Source organism: Colius striatus, chromosome 12 (genome assembly GCF_028858725.1).
Source record: "Colius striatus isolate bColStr4 chromosome 12, bColStr4.1.hap1, whole genome shotgun sequence".
In the NCBI taxonomy this organism is placed as follows: Eukaryota; Metazoa; Chordata; class Aves; order Coliiformes; family Coliidae; genus Colius; species Colius striatus.
Genome location: NC_084770.1, coordinates 1892196 through 1910524, shown reverse-complemented (window position 1 = coordinate 1910524; position 18329 = coordinate 1892196). Strand labels below are relative to the sequence as shown.

Here is an 18329-nt window from a genome sequence, read left to right as displayed (position 1 = left end):
AGGAAAGAGGATACTGAAGCTACAATATAAACCTCTGCTTCAGCTCTCCTTCCCGGGCTCTTGAAGGGCTCAGGTGGACCTGCTCTCATCCAGACCATGTGCAGCTGAAAAAGGGAGACCAGGATCAGGATCCCCTCCAGGGCCGTGGTTTATACAAAAATGCTGGGGTCTGGAGCAGCCCGAGGTGAGGAAAGAGGGATCAACCCCCTGTGTGTGGCGGCAGTGGGTCACCTGGCCTCTTCCTGCGCTTCAGGCCCAGCGGCAGCTGGGGAGCACTGAGCCTTCTGGGGTGATCGGCCCTTATGCCTCTTCCTGGGCCAGGGAGGTGTGAGAGGAGCACGGGGCAGGCAGTGTCCAGGAGACACCAGGCCATGGGTCACACCACGGTATGCAGGGGAAAAGGCAGGAGGAAATGCTGGACAGGGAGTGTTGGCCTCAGCAGCTTTCAGCAGGAGCAAGGAATGGCCGTGTGTCGCAGGGGCTGCAGCTGCCTGTGATGGCCTCACAGCAGAGCTGCTGATTGAGCTGGACAAACATCCTTGGCCTGCCTGGACAGACTTGTGCTATAGCTCAGCTCACTGACGTTGAACCTTTCCCTCTGATTTCTGCAAGGGGAGGCAAGAGAAAAGAGAGGGCATCCTGAAACCTGAGCGTGACCAGGCCCTCGCAGCTCAGCAGGGCTCCTGCCAGCCCCGGGAGGTCTTTACACCCTTCTGCAGGCACAAGCTGACTGACATCCCACAGCCCTCACGAGCGCCTGACAGCTGCCACGCTGTGCTCTAAGTGAGGTTGTACAGAAATACCCATCTGGTCTTCCAGGACGGACGTCCCTCTTCGTGTGGTGCCCAGCAGCTGCTGCTCTGCCTCCTCGTAGCATCTCAGAAAGGGGAAGGAACATGAAAAAAACAACCCGAAATGCAAATTCTTGCACTGCTGAGTGGGCTGGATGTGGAAAACAATGTACCGGTGATTCAGAGCATCGAAACAGTCACAAAGTTGGAATCCAAAACAAATCCTAGCGCAGCGCTGTGGGCAGACAGCTCGAGGCCACCTCGGGCCCAGCACAGCGCCTGCCCAAGCCCCATCCATGGGAAAAGTCACCCCAAACACTGCGAGGAGCTCGAGAGCGAGTGTTTCCGTGGGTAAACATGTTAATTCATTAACCAGATGTGTCTGAGGGTATTTCCTGCTCTTGTGGAGGGTGGTGTCTTGTTATTCTTCCCAAGTTTCTGGACAGCAGCCGCTTCCTCCTGGCACAGCTCTGGAGGCAGCAGACACTGCTGTAGTTGGGGCTGAGAACTGCATGTTCCAGCCTGTATCACATCATCCCCTCCTGCAGCCCTTCCCAGTCCCACCTGGGTCAGGTTGGGTGCCAGCACAGCGCGTGGCCGGTGGAGTGCGGGTCACCCCCAGCCTGTCCTGGAGCAGGGAGTTGTTCCTGCCCAGCTGCAGGACTCTGCACTTGGCCTCCTCAGGTTCCTCTCTGCCCAGTGTCAGTGGTCCCCTGCCAGCCTGCAGAAGGTGGTTTGCAGGGAACCAGGACAAGCACTGCCATTGTCTCCTCCCCGCTGTCAGGGCGTTGCAGCCCACGTGCTCCCGCGGCCGAGTTTCTGGATGAGAGAAGCAGGTGCTGTGGAAAGTCCAGAAATGTTTGGGTGACGCGTGTCTGACCGCAGGGACACAGAGGGGGGGGACGCCCCTCTCCCCGGCCACCCCGCGTCTGCCGGTGCCTGTCACCCTCAGCGACGGCTGTTGGTGTGCGGGGCTGGGGAGCAGCCTGAGCCTCAGCCCCGAGGTTGGCGGCGCAGTGGGGGCAGGACCGGCCCCGAATCGCGGCAGGAGCGGGATCTCGGGTTACGCAGCTCCTGCAGAAAGGAGCAGGGTGGCGGGATCCTGACAACTTTCCCACTGTTGGCAACCGGAGCTTATTGCAAAGGGAGCGTCAGGTGGGTGGCGCGGCATCCCCCGGCATGGCGGGGCCGGCGGGCGATGCGGACCTGCGGCACCTCCTGAAGCTGCACCGTACCGAGATCGCCATGGCAGTGGACGACGTGTTCCCGCTGCTGCACGGCCTGGCCGACCACGACGTTGTCCCCGAGCACATCTTCAAGGTGAGGCGTGGGGTGGGAAGGGGTATTCGTGCCGCGGGGACTGGGGCTGGCTGGCGGCGCCGGGACGCGTGTCAATGGGCCGCGGTGGCACCGTCAGGAGACGCTGAGCCGGACGGAGCAGGAGGGCTCCCACCGCGCTTTCCACGCATTGCTCACGTGGCTCCTGGGCCGTGATGCTGCTGCCATCCGCGACTTCTGGGCCGTCCTTTTCAAGGACTACAACCTGGAGAGGTACACGCGGCTCCGACCCCTCCGAGGCGCCTTCCCCAGAGGTAGGAGGGGGATGGCTGGGACAGGACTGGCTCCTCCGGGGGCTGCCAGCAGTCAGGGCTGGTGCCCGGGGCCGGCTCTGCCTGTCCTGCTCTCTGACCTTTGCAGAGGTGGAGCTGGGCCGGCAGCGCCGCGGCAGACGCCTCTCCCCCAGCCCCACCGCCCCACACAGACCCCAAGGCAAGAGGAAAGTCCCCGAGGAGCGGGACAGGGCCCATGTGATGAAGCCCTCCCCGAGGCATGCTGCCAGCCCTGGTACGGACACCTGGAGAGCGATGGAGGTGGGGTAGGGCGTGGGGGGTTCCCCAAGGGGCTGTGCCCCCTAATTCCCACCCTCACAACCATGCAGGGCCCCCGGCAAAGGCGAGGCCTGTGAAGAAGCTGGAGGGCACAGGTGCCCCCCGTGCCCCTCGAGCCAGCGGTGAGTGCCGAACCCCCCCAGGGCAGCGTCTGCCTGTGCGCCCTTTGCCTGCAGTCAGGGGTGGGTGGGCTGCCTGCCCCGCTGAGCACCCCCCCACCTGCAGCCCTCCAGGCAGTGGCCACCTCGGTGCAGAGAGCAGTGGCTGTGGCAGGCGGCGAGGTGCCTGTCACCCGCGGGGCAGTCGAGGGCATCCTCATCAAACACGTGCTAGAGACGGGTAGGTGCAGCCTGGCCAATCGCCTGCCCACTTCAGCCAGCAAATTAAGGACCAAGCACAGGGACCCCTGCCAGAGCTGCTCTTTCCCTCTCTTGCAGGCAGCTCTAAGACGGGTAGCAAAGCCGAGGAGGAGCCGTACGCTCCAGCTGTCTGCGAGGAGCCTGAGGCCAGGAGCAGAAGCCGCAGCCTGAAGCCCCCCACCCGACCAAAGACATCTCAAAACGTACAGATATCACCCACTTTCACCCCGCTTCTGCAGCTGCCCAAGGCTGTACCGGTGAGTATCCCTGCCTGGCAGCATGGCGGTGGCCTGGGGGTCATCACCGTGCCAGGCCGACCCTGCAGGTCCCCAAGCATCCCTCTCGTCTCACCAGCAGAGCGGAGAGCCTCGAGTGCCAGCGCCCACCATGCTCAGCCAGGACCCCGCACCCACCCAGGTGAGCCCCAGGCAGAGCACCTGCAGAGCCGAGCCCATGGGGAGTCCCTGGCCCAGCTGCCGGGGCTCAGTGAGTAGCAACCTCCCAGAAACAGGCAGTTCGCACCCTGAAAGGGGTGGGTGTGTTTGGGGTGGGTGATGTGGGGGTGGAAAGGTGAAGAGAGGTGGTGGGCAATGGAGTCCCCTGCCAGCATCAGCCCTGTCCCGGGGCAGGAGAATGAGGATGAGTGTGCGGCCTGCGGCGACGGCGGTGAGCTCATCTGCTGTGACGGCTGCCCCAGGGCCTTCCACCTTGCCTGCCTGGTGCCCCCGCTGCCCCGCGTCCCCAGGTGAGCCCCGGGTGCCATGGGGACCTCACGGCCCCTCAGCTGCCCCTCATTGCCCCGCTCTGCCTCTGCAGTGGGACGTGGCGGTGCAGCTCCTGTGTGGGGAGCACAGCCGAGCACCAACGGCTGCGGGAGGGGGATTCAGCAGCAGAGCAGCCCTCTGAGGTCCAGGGGCAGGAGCCCTGTGGCACATGGCAGGGTGGAGGCGATGGGAGCACGTGCAGCCGCTGCTTAACCCAGATCCAAGCACTCCGACACTGCCCTGCACCCAGCGGGGACCGTGGGTGAGCCCCCCACCACCCCCCACACCCCAGCCTTAACCCCTGCACTGGAGGAAGCTGCCCTGATGGTCTGTGTCACCCCTGCCTGTTGTAGGGGGCTGCTGCTCTGCACATCCTGCACAGGCACTGCAGATGTGGACAGCCTGGTGAGCACTACAGCAGTCGGCAACCAGCCGCTACCTGCAGCAAAGGTGAGTGCAGGCAGAGCTTGTGCCTGGAGGAGGGAAACACACTGCGGGAGGCAGCGGCAGAGGGTGCAGCAGGCACCGTGAGGCTGAGGAGCCACGGCACGGGCTGGCTGAGGGACTGTATCTAGAAGAGATGAAGCTGAGAGGCTAAACCAACTAAACCTGTCATGACTCCAAGGGGTACAGGCAGGGAACAGCCAGGAATAGTGGCAGGACCTGTCTTCTCCTGCAGGCAGCAGATGTCTGCACCAGCAACGACCCCGTGCTGCACAGGGACGAGCTCGATGCGCTCTTGGGTGAGGTAGGACACAGCATGGGGTAGCCAAAAGGTAGAGCCCACCCATGGGCACCAAGTCTCTGCTCCGAACCACAGGATGACACAATGCTGAGGGCACAGCATGGTCACCTGGGAGGGCCTGGCAGGCTGGGAGCAGGACACACAGGGAGAGTGACCCCCTTGCGCTGCCCGACAGGGAACCTGGGATGGGATCCTGCAATGGGCCTTCCAGAGCATGGCGCGGCCCCTCGCAGACACCCACGGCCTCTACACCTAATCCCCATGACAGCCCCAGAGCCCAGGGAGCGGGAACAAAGCTGCAAAGAGGTTCTGCATCGAAAAGGGCAAGCAGAACATGGCGACACGTAAGATGTAAGATCAAACACATCAATACAGAGATATCAAAAAATACAAACAGCTCCAAAATGTAGACTACCGAAAATAGCTCCAGAAAAATGATGTCCACAGATGTATGAGCATAAGTACAAGAAAGAAAGAAAAAAAACTGATGTTACTTAAGCTATAAAAATATAGTAAAATATATAGAGAAATGAATAGACTTAAACTATCATCTGCAATAGAATAAGACAAAATTACTATAAAGTATTAAAATCAAATTTTTCACAAGAAAAAAACAACAAAAAGCAAAAATAACTGTGCCCCAGGGAAAATCAAAAGCCTACAGCTCCCGGTATTCCTGGTATTCCCCGCACAGCGCCGCAGCTCCTGCAGGCCACCTCTCCCCGTCGCCCAGAGGGCACCCTCGCCTGCCCTGCACGCGCCACGCCGGCCACAGGGCACCTCCCTCACGCCCGGCCTGGCACCTCCAACAGCGCAAACCCGCACCAGCCGCACACCCGCCCCTGGCCCGACAGCCCGACGGGCCCTCCCTGGCCCCCCAGCACCACCAAAGACAAAAAGACACTCAGCGGGCCTCTGCCACACGGGGCGGCCCCGACCACGGCAAAAGCCTACAGCACCCGGTATTCCCAGGCGGTCTCCCATCCAAGTACTAACCGGGCCCGACCCTGCTTAGCTTCCGAGATCAGACGAGATCGGGCGTTCTCAGGGTGGTATGGCCGTAGGCACCCTCCTCCCCGACACCGGCCCTCTCGCCCAGCTCGCCCCGGCCTCGTGCCCCGACTCCCACAACCAACCCACCCACAGCCTTCCTGCCCTCTCCCGCACACCCTCAGCCCGCACAGCGCCGCACCTCCTGCAGGCCACCTCTCCCCGTCGCCCAGAGGGCACCCTCGCCTGCCCTGCACGCGCCACGCCGGCCACAGGGCACCTCCCTCACGCCCGGCCTGGCACCTCCAACAGCGCAAACCCGCACCAGCCGCACACCCGCCCCTGGCCCGACAGCCCGACGGGCCCTCCCTGGCCCCCCAGCACCACCAAAGACAAAAAGACACTCAGCGGGCCTCTGCCACACGGGGCGGCCCCGACCACGGCAAAAGCCTACAGCACCCGGTATTCCCAGGCGGTCTCCCATCCAAGTACTAACCGGGCCCGACCCTGCTTAGCTTCCGAGATCAGACGAGATCGGGCGTTCTCAGGGTGGTATGGCCGTAGGCACCCTCCTCCCCGACACCGGCCCTCTCGCCCAGCTCGCCCCGGCCTCGTGCCCCGACTCCCACAACCAACCCACCCACAGCCTTCCTGCCCTCTCCCGCACACCCTCAGCCCGCACAGCGCCGCAGCTCCTGCAGGCCACCTCTCCCCGTCGCCCAGAGGGCACCCTCGCCTGCCCTGCACGCGCCACGCCGGCCACAGGGCACCTCCCTCACGCCCGGCCTGGCACCTCCAACAGCGCAAACCCGCACCAGCCGCACACCCGCCCCTGGCCCGACAGCCCGACGGGCCCTCCCTGGCCCCCCAGCACCACCAAAGACAAAAAGACACTCAGCGGGCCTCTGCCACACGGGGCGGCCCCGACCACGGCAAAAGCCTACAGCACCCGGTATTCCCAGGCGGTCTCCCATCCAAGTACTAACCGGGCCCGACCCTGCTTAGCTTCCGAGATCAGACGAGATCGGGCGTTCTCAGGGTGGTATGGCCGTAGGCACCCTCCTCCCCGACACCGGCCCTCTCGCCCAGCTCGCCCCGGCCTCGTGCCCCGACTCCCACAACCAACCCACCCACAGCCTTCCTGCCCTCTCCCGCACACCCTCAGCCCGCACAGCGCCGCACCTCCTGCAGGCCACCTCTCCCCGTCGCCCAGAGGGCACCCTCGCCTGCCCTGCACGCGCCACGCCGGCCACAGGGCACCTCCCTCACGCCCGGCCTGGCACCTCCAACAGCGCAAACCCGCACCAGCCGCACACCCGCCCCTGGCCCGACAGCCCGACGGGCCCTCCCTGGCCCCCCAGCACCACCAAAGACAAAAAGACACTCAGCGGGCCTCTGCCACACGGGGCGGCCCCGACCACGGCAAAAGCCTACAGCACCCGGTATTCCCAGGCGGTCTCCCATCCAAGTACTAACCGGGCCCGACCCTGCTTAGCTTCCGAGATCAGACGAGATCGGGCGTTCTCAGGGTGGTATGGCCGTAGGCACCCTCCTCCCCGACACCGGCCCTCTCGCCCAGCTCGCCCCGGCCTCGTGCCCCGACTCCCACAACCAACCCACCCACAGCCTTCCTGCCCTCTCCCGCACACCCTCAGCCCGCACAGCGCCGCACCTCCTGCAGGCCACCTCTCCCCGTCGCCCAGAGGGCACCCTCGCCTGCCCTGCACGCGCCACGCCGGCCACAGGGCACCTCCCTCACGCCCGGCCTGGCACCTCCAACAGCGCAAACCCGCACCAGCCGCACACCCGCCCCTGGCCCGACAGCCCGACGGGCCCTCCCTGGCCCCCCAGCACCACCAAAGACAAAAAGACACTCAGCGGGCCTCTGCCACACGGGGCGGCCCCGACCACGGCAAAAGCCTACAGCACCCGGTATTCCCAGGCGGTCTCCCATCCAAGTACTAACCGGGCCCGACCCTGCTTAGCTTCCGAGATCAGACGAGATCGGGCGTTCTCAGGGTGGTATGGCCGTAGGCACCCTCCTCCCCGACACCGGCCCTCTCGCCCAGCTCGCCCCGGCCTCGTGCCCCGACTCCCACAACCAACCCACCCACAGCCTTCCTGCCCTCTCCCGCACACCCTCAGCCCGCACAGCGCCGCACCTCCTGCAGGCCACCTCTCCCCGTCGCCCAGAGGGCACCCTCGCCTGCCCTGCACGCGCCACGCCGGCCACAGGGCACCTCCCTCACGCCCGGCCTGGCACCTCCAACAGCGCAAACCCGCACCAGCCGCACACCCGCCCCTGGCCCGACAGCCCGACGGGCCCTCCCTGGCCCCCCAGCACCACCAAAGACAAAAAGACACTCAGCGGGCCTCTGCCACACGGGGCGGCCCCGACCACGGCAAAAGCCTACAGCACCCGGTATTCCCAGGCGGTCTCCCATCCAAGTACTAACCGGGCCCGACCCTGCTTAGCTTCCGAGATTCAGACGAGATCGGGCGTTCTCAGGGTGGTATGGCCGTAGGCACCCTCCTCCCCGACACCGGCCCTCTCGCCCAGCTCGCCCCGGCCTCGTGCCCCGACTCCCACAACCAACCCACCCACAGCCTTCCTGCCCTCTCCCGCACACCCTCAGCCCGCACAGCGCCGCAGCTCCTGCAGGCCACCTCTCCCCGTCGCCCAGAGGGCACCCTCGCCTGCCCTGCACGCGCCACGCCGGCCACAGGGCACCTCCCTCACGCCCGGCCTGGCACCTCCAACAGCGCAAACCCGCACCAGCCGCACACCCGCCCCTGGCCCGACAGCCCGACGGGCCCTCCCTGGCCCCCCAGCACCACCAAAGACAAAAAGACACTCAGCGGGCCTCTGCCACACGGGGCGGCCCCGACCACGGCAAAAGCCTACAGCACCCGGTATTCCCAGGCGGTCTCCCATCCAAGTACTAACCGGGCCCGACCCTGCTTAGCTTCCGAGATCAGACGAGATCGGGCGTTCTCAGGGTGGTATGGCCGTAGGCACCCTCCTCCCCGACACCGGCCCTCTCGCCCAGCTCGCCCCGGCCTCGTGCCCCGACTCCCACAACCAACCCACCCACAGCCTTCCTGCCCTCTCCCGCACACCCTCAGCCCGCACAGCGCCGCAGCTCCTGCAGGCCACCTCTCCCCGTCGCCCAGAGGGCACCCTCGCCTGCCCTGCACGCGCCACGCCGGCCACAGGGCACCTCCCTCACGCCCGGCCTGGCACCTCCAACAGCGCAAACCCGCACCAGCCGCACACCCGCCCCTGGCCCGACAGCCCCTCCCTGGCCCCCCAGCACCACCAAAGACAAAAAGACACTCAGCGGGCCTCTGCCACACGGGGCGGCCCCGACCACGGCAAAAGCCTACAGCACCCGGTATTCCCAGGCGGTCTCCCATCCAAGTACTAACCGGGCCCGACCCTGCTTAGCTTCCGAGATCAGACGAGATCGGGCGTTCTCAGGGTGGTATGGCCGTAGGCACCCTCCTCCCCGACACCGGCCCTCTCGCCCAGCTCGCCCCGGCCTCGTGCCCCGACTCCCACAACCAACCCACCCACAGCCTTCCTGCCCTCTCCCGCACACCCTCAGCCCGCACAGCGCCGCACCTCCTGCAGGCCACCTCTCCCCGTCGCCCAGAGGGCACCCTCGCCTGCCCTGCACGCGCCACGCCGGCCACAGGGCACCTCCCTCACGCCCGGCCTGGCACCTCCAACAGCGCAAACCCGCACCAGCCGCACACCCGCCCCTGGCCCGACAGCCCGACGGGCCCTCCCTGGCCCCCCAGCACCACCAAAGACAAAAAGACACTCAGCGGGCCTCTGCCACACGGGGCGGCCCCGACCACGGCAAAAGCCTACAGCACCCGGTATTCCCAGGCGGTCTCCCATCCAAGTACTAACCGGGCCCGACCCTGCTTAGCTTCCGAGATCAGACGAGATCGGGCGTTCTCAGGGTGGTATGGCCGTAGGCACCCTCCTCCCCGACACCGGCCCTCTCGCCCAGCTCGCCCCGGCCTCGTGCCCCGACTCCCACAACCAACCCACCCACAGCCTTCCTGCCCTCTCCCGCACACCCTCAGCCCGCACAGCGCCGCACCTCCTGCAGGCCACCTCTCCCCGTCGCCCAGAGGGCACCCTCGCCTGCCCTGCACGCGCCACGCCGGCCACAGGGCACCTCCCTCACGCCCGGCCTGGCACCTCCAACAGCGCAAACCCGCACCAGCCGCACACCCGCCCCTGGCCCGACAGCCCGACGGGCCCTCCCTGGCCCCCCAGCACCACCAAAGACAAAAAGACACTCAGCGGGCCTCTGCCACACGGGGCGGCCCCGACCACGGCAAAAGCCTACAGCACCCGGTATTCCCAGGCGGTCTCCCATCCAAGTACTAACCGGGCCCGACCCTGCTTAGCTTCCGAGATCAGACGAGATCGGGCGTTCTCAGGGTGGTATGGCCATAGGCACCCTCCTCCCCGACACCGGCCCTCTCGCCCAGCTCGCCCCGGCCTCGTGCCCCGACTCCCACAACCAACCCACCCACAGCCTTCCTGCCCTCTCCCGCACACCCTCAGCCCGCACAGCGCCGCAGCTCCTGCAGGCCACCTCTCCCCGTCGCCCAGAGGGCACCCTCGCCTGCCCTGCACGCGCCACGCCGGCCACAGGGCACCTCCCTCACGCCCGGCCTGGCACCTCCAACAGCGCAAACCCGCACCAGCCGCACACCCGCCCCTGGCCCGACAGCCCGACGGGCCCTCCCTGGCCCCCCAGCACCACCAAAGACAAAAAGACACTCAGCGGGCCTCTGCCACACGGGGCGGCCCCGACCACGGCAAAAGCCTACAGCACCCGGTATTCCCAGGCGGTCTCCCATCCAAGTACTAACCGGGCCCGACCCTGCTTAGCTTCCGAGATCAGACGAGATCGGGCGTTCTCAGGGTGGTATGGCCGTAGGCACCCTCCTCCCCGACACCGGCCCTCTCGCCCAGCTCGCCCCGGCCTCGTGCCCCGACTCCCACAACCAACCCACCCACAGCCTTCCTGCCCTCTCCCGCACACCCTCAGCCCGCACAGCGCCGCACCTCCTGCAGGCCACCTCTCCCCGTCGCCCAGAGGGCACCCTCGCCTGCCCTGCACGCGCCACGCCGGCCACAGGGCACCTCCCTCACGCCCGGCCTGGCACCTCCAACAGCGCAAACCCGCACCAGCCGCACACCCGCCCCTGGCCCGACAGCCCGACGGGCCCTCCCTGGCCCCCCAGCACCACCAAAGACAAAAAGACACTCAGCGGGCCTCTGCCACACGGGGCGGCCCCGACCACGGCAAAAGCCTACAGCACCCGGTATTCCCAGGCGGTCTCCCATCCAAGTACTAACCGGGCCCGACCCTGCTTAGCTTCCGAGATTCAGACGAGATCGGGCGTTCTCAGGGTGGTATGGCCGTAGGCACCCTCCTCCCCGACACCGGCCCTCTCGCCCAGCTCGCCCCGGCCTCGTGCCCCGACTCCCACAACCAACCCACCCACAGCCTTCCTGCCCTCTCCCGCACACCCTCAGCCCGCACAGCGCCGCACCTCCTGCAGGCCACCTCTCCCCGTCGCCCAGAGGGCACCCTCGCCTGCCCTGCACGCGCCACGCCGGCCACAGGGCACCTCCCTCACGCCCGGCCTGGCACCTCCAACAGCGCAAACCCGCACCAGCCGCACACCCGCCCCTGGCCCGACAGCCCGACGGGCCCTCCCTGGCCCCCCAGCACCACCAAAGACAAAAAGACACTCAGCGGGCCTCTGCCACACGGGGCGGCCCCGACCACGGCAAAAGCCTACAGCACCCGGTATTCCCAGGCGGTCTCCCATCCAAGTACTAACCGGGCCCGACCCTGCTTAGCTTCCGAGATCAGACGAGATCGGGCGTTCTCAGGGTGGTATGGCCGTAGGCACCCTCCTCCCCGACACCGGCCCTCTCGCCCAGCTCGCCCCGGCCTCGTGCCCCGACTCCCACAACCAACCCACCCACAGCCTTCCTGCCCTCTCCCGCACACCCTCAGCCCGCACAGCGCCGCACCTCCTGCAGGCCACCTCTCCCCGTCGCCCAGAGGGCACCCTCGCCTGCCCTGCACGCGCCACGCCGGCCACAGGGCACCTCCCTCACGCCCGGCCTGGCACCTCCAACAGCGCAAACCTGCACCAGCCGCACACCCGCCCCTGGCCCGACAGCCCCTCCCTGGCCCCCCAGCACCACCAAAGACAAAAAGACACTCAGCGGGCCTCTGCCACACGGGGCGGCCCCGACCACGGCAAAAGCCTACAGCACCCGGTATTCCCAGGCGGTCTCCCATCCAAGTACTAACCGGGCCCGACCCTGCTTAGCTTCCGAGATCAGACGAGATCGGGCGTTCTCAGGGTGGTATGGCCGTAGGCACCCTCCTCCCCGACACCGGCCCTCTCGCCCAGCTCGCCCCGGCCTCGTGCCCCGACTCCCACAACCAACCCACCCACAGCCTTCCTGCCCTCTCCCGCACACCCTCAGCCCGCACAGCGCCGCACCTCCTGCAGGCCACCTCTCCCCGTCGCCCAGAGGGCACCCTCGCCTGCCCTGCACGCGCCACGCCGGCCACAGGGCACCTCCCTCACGCCCGGCCTGGCACCTCCAACAGCGCAAACCCGCACCAGCCGCACACCCGCCCCTGGCCCGACAGCCCGACGGGCCCTCCCTGGCCCCCCAGCACCACCAAAGACAAAAAGACACTCAGCGGGCCTCTGCCACACGGGGCGGCCCCGACCACGGCAAAAGCCTACAGCACCCGGTATTCCCAGGCGGTCTCCCATCCAAGTACTAACCGGGCCCGACCCTGCTTAGCTTCCGAGATCAGACGAGATCGGGCGTTCTCAGGGTGGTATGGCCGTAGGCACCCTCCTCCCCGACACCGGCCCTCTCGCCCAGCTCGCCCCGGCCTCGTGCCCCGACTCCCACAACCAACCCACCCACAGCCTTCCTGCCCTCTCCCGCACACCCTCAGCCCGCACAGCGCCGCACCTCCTGCAGGCCACCTCTCCCCGTCGCCCAGAGGGCACCCTCGCCTGCCCTGCACGCGCCACGCCGGCCACAGGGCACCTCCCTCACGCCCGGCCTGGCACCTCCAACAGCGCAAACCCGCACCAGCCGCACACCCGCCCCTGGCCCGACAGCCCCTCCCTGGCCCCCCAGCACCACCAAAGACAAAAAGACACTCAGCGGGCCTCTGCCACACGGGGCGGCCCCGACCACGGCAAAAGCCTACAGCACCCGGTATTCCCAGGCGGTCTCCCATCCAAGTACTAACCGGGCCCGACCCTGCTTAGCTTCCGAGATCAGACGAGATCGGGCGTTCTCAGGGTGGTATGGCCGTAGGCACCCTCCTCCCCGACACCGGCCCTCTCGCCCAGCTCGCCCCGGCCTCGTGCCCCGACTCCCACAACCAACCCACCCACAGCCTTCCTGCCCTCTCCCGCACACCCTCAGCCCGCACAGCGCCGCACCTCCTGCAGGCCACCTCTCCCCGTCGCCCAGAGGGCACCCTCGCCTGCCCTGCACGCGCCACGCCGGCCACAGGGCACCTCCCTCACGCCCGGCCTGGCACCTCCAACAGCGCAAACCCGCACCAGCCGCACACCCGCCCCTGGCCCGACAGCCCGACGGGCCCTCCCTGGCCCCCCAGCACCACCAAAGACAAAAAGACACTCAGCGGGCCTCTGCCACACGGGGCGGCCCCGACCACGGCAAAAGCCTACAGCACCCGGTATTCCCAGGCGGTCTCCCATCCAAGTACTAACCGGGCCCGACCCTGCTTAGCTTCCGAGATCAGACGAGATCGGGCGTTCTCAGGGTGGTATGGCCGTAGGCACCCTCCTCCCCGACACCGGCCCTCTCGCCCAGCTCGCCCCGGCCTCGTGCCCCGACTCCCACAACCAACCCACCCACAGCCTTCCTGCCCTCTCCCGCACACCCTCAGCCCGCACAGCGCCGCACCTCCTGCAGGCCACCTCTCCCCGTCGCCCAGAGGGCACCCTCGCCTGCCCTGCACGCGCCACGCCGGCCACAGGGCACCTCCCTCACGCCCGGCCTGGCACCTCCAACAGCGCAAACCTGCACCAGCCGCACACCCGCCCCTGGCCCGACAGCCCCTCCCTGGCCCCCCAGCACCACCAAAGACAAAAAGACACTCAGCGGGCCTCTGCCACACGGGGCGGCCCCGACCACGGCAAAAGCCTACAGCACCCGGTATTCCCAGGCGGTCTCCCATCCAAGTACTAACCGGGCCCGACCCTGCTTAGCTTCCGAGATCAGACGAGATCGGGCGTTCTCAGGGTGGTATGGCCGTAGGCACCCTCCTCCCCGACACCGGCCCTCTCGCCCAGCTCGCCCCGGCCTCGTGCCCCGACTCCCACAACCAACCCACCCACAGCCTTCCTGCCCTCTCCCGCACACCCTCAGCCCGCACAGCGCCGCACCTCCTGCAGGCCACCTCTCCCCGTCGCCCAGAGGGCACCCTCGCCTGCCCTGCACGCGCCACGCCGGCCACAGGGCACCTCCCTCACGCCCGGCCTGGCACCTCCAACAGCGCAAACCCGCACCAGCCGCACACCCGCCCCTGGCCCGACAGCCCGACGGGCCCTCCCTGGCCCCCCAGCACCACCAAAGACAAAAAGACACTCAGCGGGCCTCTGCCACACGGGGCGGCCCCGACCACGGCAAAAGCCTACAGCACCCGGTATTCCCAGGCGGTCTCCCATCCAAGTACTAACCGGGCCCGACCCTGCTTAGCTTCCGAGATCAGACGAGATCGGGCGTTCTCAGGGTGGTATGGCCGTAGGCACCCTCCTCCCCGACACCGGCCCTCTCGCCCAGCTCGCCCCGGCCTCGTGCCCCGACTCCCACAACCAACCCACCCACAGCCTTCCTGCCCTCTCCCGCACACCCTCAGCCCGCACAGCGCCGCACCTCCTGCAGGCCACCTCTCCCCGTCGCCCAGAGGGCACCCTCGCCTGCCCTGCACGCGCCACGCCGGCCACAGGGCACCTCCCTCACGCCCGGCCTGGCACCTCCAACAGCGCAAACCCGCACCAGCCGCACACCCGCCCCTGGCCCGACAGCCCGACGGGCCCTCCCTGGCCCCCCAGCACCACCAAAGACAAAAAGACACTCAGCGGGCCTCTGCCACACGGGGCGGCCCCGACCACGGCAAAAGCCTACAGCACCCGGTATTCCCAGGCGGTCTCCCATCCAAGTACTAACCGGGCCCGACCCTGCTTAGCTTCTGAGATCAGACGAGATCGGGCGTTCTCAGGGTGGTATGGCCGTAGGCACCCTCCTCCCCGACACCGGCCCTCTCGCCCAGCTCGCCCCGGCCTCGTGCCCCGACTCCCACAACCAACCCACCCACAGCCTTCCTGCCCTCTCCCGCACACCCTCAGCCCGCACAGCGCCGCACCTCCTGCAGGCCACCTCTCCCCGTCGCCCAGAGGGCACCCTCGCCTGCCCTGCACGCGCCACGCCGGCCACAGGGCACCTCCCTCACGCCCGGCCTGGCACCTCCAACAGCGCAAACCCGCACCAGCCGCACACCCGCCCCTGGCCCGACAGCCCGACGGGCCCTCCCTGGCCCCCCAGCACCACCAAAGACAAAAAGACACTCAGCGGGCCTCTGCCACACGGGGCGGCCCCGACCACGGCAAAAGCCTACAGCACCCGGTATTCCCAGGCGGTCTCCCATCCAAGTACTAACCGGGCCCGACCCTGCTTAGCTTCCGAGATTCAGACGAGATCGGGCGTTCTCAGGGTGGTATGGCCGTAGGCACCCTCCTCCCCGACACCGGCCCTCTCGCCCAGCTCGCCCCGGCCTCGTGCCCCGACTCCCACAACCAACCCACCCACAGCCTTCCTGCCCTCTCCCGCACACCCTCAGCCCGCACAGCGCCGCACCTCCTGCAGGCCACCTCTCCCCGTCGCCCAGAGGGCACCCTCGCCTGCCCTGCACGCGCCACGCCGGCCACAGGGCACCTCCCTCACGCCCGGCCTGGCACCTCCAACAGCGCAAACCCGCACCAGCCGCACACCCGCCCCTGGCCCGACAGCCCGACGGGCCCTCCCTGGCCCCCCAGCACCACCAAAGACAAAAAGACACTCAGCGGGCCTCTGCCACACGGGGCGGCCCCGACCACGGCAAAAGCCTACAGCACCCGGTATTCCCAGGCGGTCTCCCATCCAAGTACTAACCGGGCCCGACCCTGCTTAGCTTCCGAGATCAGACGAGATCGGGCGTTCTCAGGGTGGTATGGCCGTAGGCACCCTCCTCCCCGACACCGGCCCTCTCGCCCAGCTCGCCCCGGCCTCGTGCCCCGACTCCCACAACCAACCCACCCACAGCCTTCCTGCCCTCTCCCGCACACCCTCAGCCCGCACAGCGCCGCACCTCCTGCAGGCCACCTCTCCCCGTCGCCCAGAGGGCACCCTCGCCTGCCCTGCACGCGCCACGCCGGCCACAGGGCACCTCCCTCACGCCCGGCCTGGCACCTCCAACAGCGCAAACCCGCACCAGCCGCACACCCGCCCCTGGCCCGACAGCCCGACGGGCCCTCCCTGGCCCCCCAGCACCACCAAAGACAAAAAGACACTCAGCGGGCCTCTGCCACACGGGGCGGCCCCGACCACGGCAAAAGCCTACAGCACCCGGTATTCCCAGGCGGTCTCCCATCCAAGTACTAACCGGGCCCGACCCTGCTTAGCTTCCGAGATCAGACGAGATCGGGCGTTCTCAGGGTGGTATGGCCGTAGGCACCCTCCTCCCCGACACCGGCCCTCTCGCCCAGCTCGCCCCGGCCTCGTGCCCCGACTCCCACAACCAACCCACCCACAGCCTTCCTGCCCTCTCCCGCACACCCTCAGCCCGCACAGCGCCACACCTCCTGCAGGCCACCTCTCCCCGTCGCCCAGAGGGCACCCTCGCCTGCCCTGCACGCGCCACGCCGGCCACAGGGCACCTCCCTCACGCCCGGCCTGGCACCTCCAACAGCGCAAACCCGCACCAGCCGCACACCCGCCCCTGGCCCGACAGCCCGACGGGCCCTCCCTGGCCCCCCAGCACCACCAAAGACAAAAAGACACTCAGCGGGCCTCTGCCACACGGGGCGGCCCCGACCACGGCAAAAGCCTACAGCACCCGGTATTCCCAGGCGGTCTCCCATCCAAGTACTAACCGGGCCCGACCCTGCTTAGCTTCCGAGATCAGACGAGATCGGGCGTTCTCAGGGTGGTATGGCCGTAGGCACCCTCCTCCCCGACACCGGCCCTCTCGCCCAGCTCGCCCCGGCCTCGTGCCCCGACTCCCACAACCAACCCACCCACAGCCTTCCTGCCCTCTCCCGCACACCCTCAGCCCGCACAGCGCCGCACCTCCTGCAGGCCACCTCTCCCCGTCGCCCAGAGGGCACCCTCGCCTGCCCTGCACGCGCCACGCCGGCCACAGGGCACCTCCCTCACGCCCGGCCTGGCACCTCCAACAGCGCAAACCTGCACCAGCCGCACACCCGCCCCTGGCCCGACAGCCCCTCCCTGGCCCCCCAGCACCACCAAAGACAAAAAGACACTCAGCGGGCCTCTGCCACACGGGGCGGCCCCGACCACGGCAAAAGCCTACAGCACCCGGTATTCCCAGGCGGTCTCCCATCCAAGTACTAACCGGGCCCGACCCTGCTTAGCTTCCGAGATCAGACGAGATCGGGCGTTCTCAGGGTGGTATGGCCGTAGGCACCCTCCTCCCCGACACCGGCCCTCTCGCCCAGCTCGCCCCGGCCTCGTGCCCCGACTCCCACAACCAACCCACCCACAGCCTTCCTGCCCTCTCCCGCACACCCTCAGCCCGCACAGCGCCGCACCTCCTGCAGGCCACCTCTCCCCGTCGCCCAGAGGGCACCCTCGCCTGCCCTGCACGCGCCACGCCGGCCACAGGGCACCTCCCTCACGCCCGGCCTGGCACCTCCAACAGCGCAAACCCGCACCAGCCGCACACCCGCCCCTGGCCCGACAGCCCGACGGGCCCTCCCTGGCCCCCCAGCACCACCAAAGACAAAAAGACACTCAGCGGGCCTCTGCCACACGGGGCGGCCCCGACCACGGCAAAAGCCTACAGCACCCGGTATTCCCAGGCGGTCTCCCATCCAAGTACTAACCGGGCCCGACCCTGCTTAGCTTCCGAGATCAGACGAGATCGGGCGTTCTCAGGGTGGTATGGCCGTAGGCACCCTCCTCCCCGACACCGGCCCTCTCGCCCAGCTCGCCCCGGCCTCGTGCCCCGACTCCCACAACCAACCCACCCACAGCCTTCCTGCCCTCTCCCGCACACCCTCAGCCCGCACAGCGCCGCACCTCCTGCAGGCCACCTCTCCCCGTCGCCCAGAGGGCACCCTCGCCTGCCCTGCACGCGCCACGCCGGCCACAGGGCACCTCCCTCACGCCCGGCCTGGCACCTCCAACAGCGCAAACCCGCACCAGCCGCACACCCGCCCCTGGCCCGACAGCCCGACGGGCCCTCCCTGGCCCCCCAGCACCACCAAAGACAAAAAGACACTCAGCGGGCCTCTGCCACACGGGGCGGCCCCGACCACGGCAAAAGCCTACAGCACCCGGTATTCCCAGGCGGTCTCCCATCCAAGTACTAACCGGGCCCGACCCTGCTTAGCTTCCGAGATCAGACGAGATCGGGCGTTCTCAGGGTGGTATGGCCGTAGGCACCCTCCTCCCC

The 18329-nt window shown here is 67.9% G+C and overlaps 1 protein-coding gene and 27 non-coding genes across 28 annotated transcripts; 1 reads left to right on the top strand and 27 right to left on the bottom strand.

The window, feature by feature from the left end:
• Nucleotides 1-1970: 1970 nt before the first annotated feature.
• AIRE (autoimmune regulator) lies at nucleotides 1971-4804 on the top strand. Its single transcript, XM_062006012.1, has 12 exons — nucleotides 1971-2111; nucleotides 2209-2383; nucleotides 2490-2636; nucleotides 2731-2802; nucleotides 2906-3019; nucleotides 3118-3296; nucleotides 3394-3456; nucleotides 3669-3784; nucleotides 3856-4065; nucleotides 4157-4253; nucleotides 4483-4551; nucleotides 4724-4804. Exons 1-12 carry the CDS (start codon nucleotides 1971-1973, stop codon nucleotides 4802-4804), a joined length of 1464 nt encoding a protein of 487 aa, XP_061861996.1.
• A 691-nt stretch (nucleotides 4805-5495) lies between these two features.
• Nucleotides 5496-5614, bottom strand: LOC133626530 (5S ribosomal RNA). The gene has a single exon (XR_009819603.1). It is a non-coding gene; the product is annotated as a 5S ribosomal RNA (ribosomal RNA).
• A 371-nt stretch (nucleotides 5615-5985) lies between these two features.
• On the bottom strand, nucleotides 5986-6104 carry LOC133626529 (5S ribosomal RNA). The gene has a single exon (XR_009819602.1). It is a non-coding gene; the product is annotated as a 5S ribosomal RNA (ribosomal RNA).
• Nucleotides 6105-6475: 371 nt separating this feature from the next.
• Nucleotides 6476-6594, bottom strand: LOC133626528 (5S ribosomal RNA). Its single transcript, XR_009819601.1, has one exon. It is a non-coding gene; the product is annotated as a 5S ribosomal RNA (ribosomal RNA).
• A 371-nt stretch (nucleotides 6595-6965) lies between these two features.
• Nucleotides 6966-7084, bottom strand: LOC133626527 (5S ribosomal RNA). The gene has a single exon (XR_009819600.1). It is a non-coding gene; the product is annotated as a 5S ribosomal RNA (ribosomal RNA).
• Nucleotides 7085-7455: 371 nt separating this feature from the next.
• On the bottom strand, nucleotides 7456-7574 carry LOC133626526 (5S ribosomal RNA). The gene has a single exon (XR_009819599.1). It is a non-coding gene; the product is annotated as a 5S ribosomal RNA (ribosomal RNA).
• A 371-nt stretch (nucleotides 7575-7945) lies between these two features.
• On the bottom strand, nucleotides 7946-8065 carry LOC133626537 (5S ribosomal RNA). Its single transcript, XR_009819610.1, has one exon. It is a non-coding gene; the product is annotated as a 5S ribosomal RNA (ribosomal RNA).
• A 371-nt stretch (nucleotides 8066-8436) lies between these two features.
• Nucleotides 8437-8555, bottom strand: LOC133626525 (5S ribosomal RNA). Its single transcript, XR_009819598.1, has one exon. It is a non-coding gene; the product is annotated as a 5S ribosomal RNA (ribosomal RNA).
• A 363-nt stretch (nucleotides 8556-8918) lies between these two features.
• On the bottom strand, nucleotides 8919-9037 carry LOC133626524 (5S ribosomal RNA). Its single transcript, XR_009819597.1, has one exon. It is a non-coding gene; the product is annotated as a 5S ribosomal RNA (ribosomal RNA).
• Nucleotides 9038-9408: 371 nt separating this feature from the next.
• LOC133626523 (5S ribosomal RNA) lies at nucleotides 9409-9527 on the bottom strand. Its single transcript, XR_009819596.1, has one exon. It is a non-coding gene; the product is annotated as a 5S ribosomal RNA (ribosomal RNA).
• A 371-nt stretch (nucleotides 9528-9898) lies between these two features.
• On the bottom strand, nucleotides 9899-10017 carry LOC133626533 (5S ribosomal RNA). The gene has a single exon (XR_009819606.1). It is a non-coding gene; the product is annotated as a 5S ribosomal RNA (ribosomal RNA).
• Nucleotides 10018-10388: 371 nt separating this feature from the next.
• Nucleotides 10389-10507, bottom strand: LOC133626522 (5S ribosomal RNA). Its single transcript, XR_009819595.1, has one exon. It is a non-coding gene; the product is annotated as a 5S ribosomal RNA (ribosomal RNA).
• A 371-nt stretch (nucleotides 10508-10878) lies between these two features.
• On the bottom strand, nucleotides 10879-10998 carry LOC133626536 (5S ribosomal RNA). Its single transcript, XR_009819609.1, has one exon. It is a non-coding gene; the product is annotated as a 5S ribosomal RNA (ribosomal RNA).
• A 371-nt stretch (nucleotides 10999-11369) lies between these two features.
• LOC133626520 (5S ribosomal RNA) lies at nucleotides 11370-11488 on the bottom strand. The gene has a single exon (XR_009819593.1). It is a non-coding gene; the product is annotated as a 5S ribosomal RNA (ribosomal RNA).
• A 363-nt stretch (nucleotides 11489-11851) lies between these two features.
• On the bottom strand, nucleotides 11852-11970 carry LOC133626519 (5S ribosomal RNA). The gene has a single exon (XR_009819592.1). It is a non-coding gene; the product is annotated as a 5S ribosomal RNA (ribosomal RNA).
• Nucleotides 11971-12341: 371 nt separating this feature from the next.
• LOC133626518 (5S ribosomal RNA) lies at nucleotides 12342-12460 on the bottom strand. Its single transcript, XR_009819591.1, has one exon. It is a non-coding gene; the product is annotated as a 5S ribosomal RNA (ribosomal RNA).
• Nucleotides 12461-12823: 363 nt separating this feature from the next.
• LOC133626517 (5S ribosomal RNA) lies at nucleotides 12824-12942 on the bottom strand. The gene has a single exon (XR_009819590.1). It is a non-coding gene; the product is annotated as a 5S ribosomal RNA (ribosomal RNA).
• A 371-nt stretch (nucleotides 12943-13313) lies between these two features.
• LOC133626516 (5S ribosomal RNA) lies at nucleotides 13314-13432 on the bottom strand. Its single transcript, XR_009819589.1, has one exon. It is a non-coding gene; the product is annotated as a 5S ribosomal RNA (ribosomal RNA).
• Nucleotides 13433-13795: 363 nt separating this feature from the next.
• LOC133626515 (5S ribosomal RNA) lies at nucleotides 13796-13914 on the bottom strand. Its single transcript, XR_009819588.1, has one exon. It is a non-coding gene; the product is annotated as a 5S ribosomal RNA (ribosomal RNA).
• A 371-nt stretch (nucleotides 13915-14285) lies between these two features.
• On the bottom strand, nucleotides 14286-14404 carry LOC133626514 (5S ribosomal RNA). Its single transcript, XR_009819587.1, has one exon. It is a non-coding gene; the product is annotated as a 5S ribosomal RNA (ribosomal RNA).
• Nucleotides 14405-14775: 371 nt separating this feature from the next.
• LOC133626534 (5S ribosomal RNA) lies at nucleotides 14776-14894 on the bottom strand. Its single transcript, XR_009819607.1, has one exon. It is a non-coding gene; the product is annotated as a 5S ribosomal RNA (ribosomal RNA).
• A 371-nt stretch (nucleotides 14895-15265) lies between these two features.
• On the bottom strand, nucleotides 15266-15385 carry LOC133626535 (5S ribosomal RNA). Its single transcript, XR_009819608.1, has one exon. It is a non-coding gene; the product is annotated as a 5S ribosomal RNA (ribosomal RNA).
• A 371-nt stretch (nucleotides 15386-15756) lies between these two features.
• LOC133626513 (5S ribosomal RNA) lies at nucleotides 15757-15875 on the bottom strand. The gene has a single exon (XR_009819586.1). It is a non-coding gene; the product is annotated as a 5S ribosomal RNA (ribosomal RNA).
• A 371-nt stretch (nucleotides 15876-16246) lies between these two features.
• Nucleotides 16247-16365, bottom strand: LOC133626512 (5S ribosomal RNA). The gene has a single exon (XR_009819585.1). It is a non-coding gene; the product is annotated as a 5S ribosomal RNA (ribosomal RNA).
• A 371-nt stretch (nucleotides 16366-16736) lies between these two features.
• LOC133626511 (5S ribosomal RNA) lies at nucleotides 16737-16855 on the bottom strand. The gene has a single exon (XR_009819584.1). It is a non-coding gene; the product is annotated as a 5S ribosomal RNA (ribosomal RNA).
• A 363-nt stretch (nucleotides 16856-17218) lies between these two features.
• LOC133626509 (5S ribosomal RNA) lies at nucleotides 17219-17337 on the bottom strand. Its single transcript, XR_009819582.1, has one exon. It is a non-coding gene; the product is annotated as a 5S ribosomal RNA (ribosomal RNA).
• Nucleotides 17338-17708: 371 nt separating this feature from the next.
• LOC133626508 (5S ribosomal RNA) lies at nucleotides 17709-17827 on the bottom strand. The gene has a single exon (XR_009819581.1). It is a non-coding gene; the product is annotated as a 5S ribosomal RNA (ribosomal RNA).
• A 371-nt stretch (nucleotides 17828-18198) lies between these two features.
• Nucleotides 18199-18317, bottom strand: LOC133626507 (5S ribosomal RNA). Its single transcript, XR_009819580.1, has one exon. It is a non-coding gene; the product is annotated as a 5S ribosomal RNA (ribosomal RNA).
• Between the last annotated feature and the right edge of the window lie 12 nt (nucleotides 18318-18329).

Excerpts from the sequence above, each read along its gene's own strand:
- AIRE (XM_062006012.1), top strand. The coding sequence starts at position 1,971 with ATGGCGGGGCCGGCGGGCGATGCGGACCTGCGGCACCTCCTGAAGCTG. Across the intron at positions 2,384-2,489 it reads CCGAGGCGCCTTCCCCAGAG|AGGTGGAGCTGGGCCGGCAG; the intron begins GTAGGAGGGGGA and ends TGACCTTTGCAG. Across the intron at positions 3,020-3,117 it reads CAAACACGTGCTAGAGACGG|GCAGCTCTAAGACGGGTAGC; the intron begins GTAGGTGCAGCC and ends CCTCTCTTGCAG.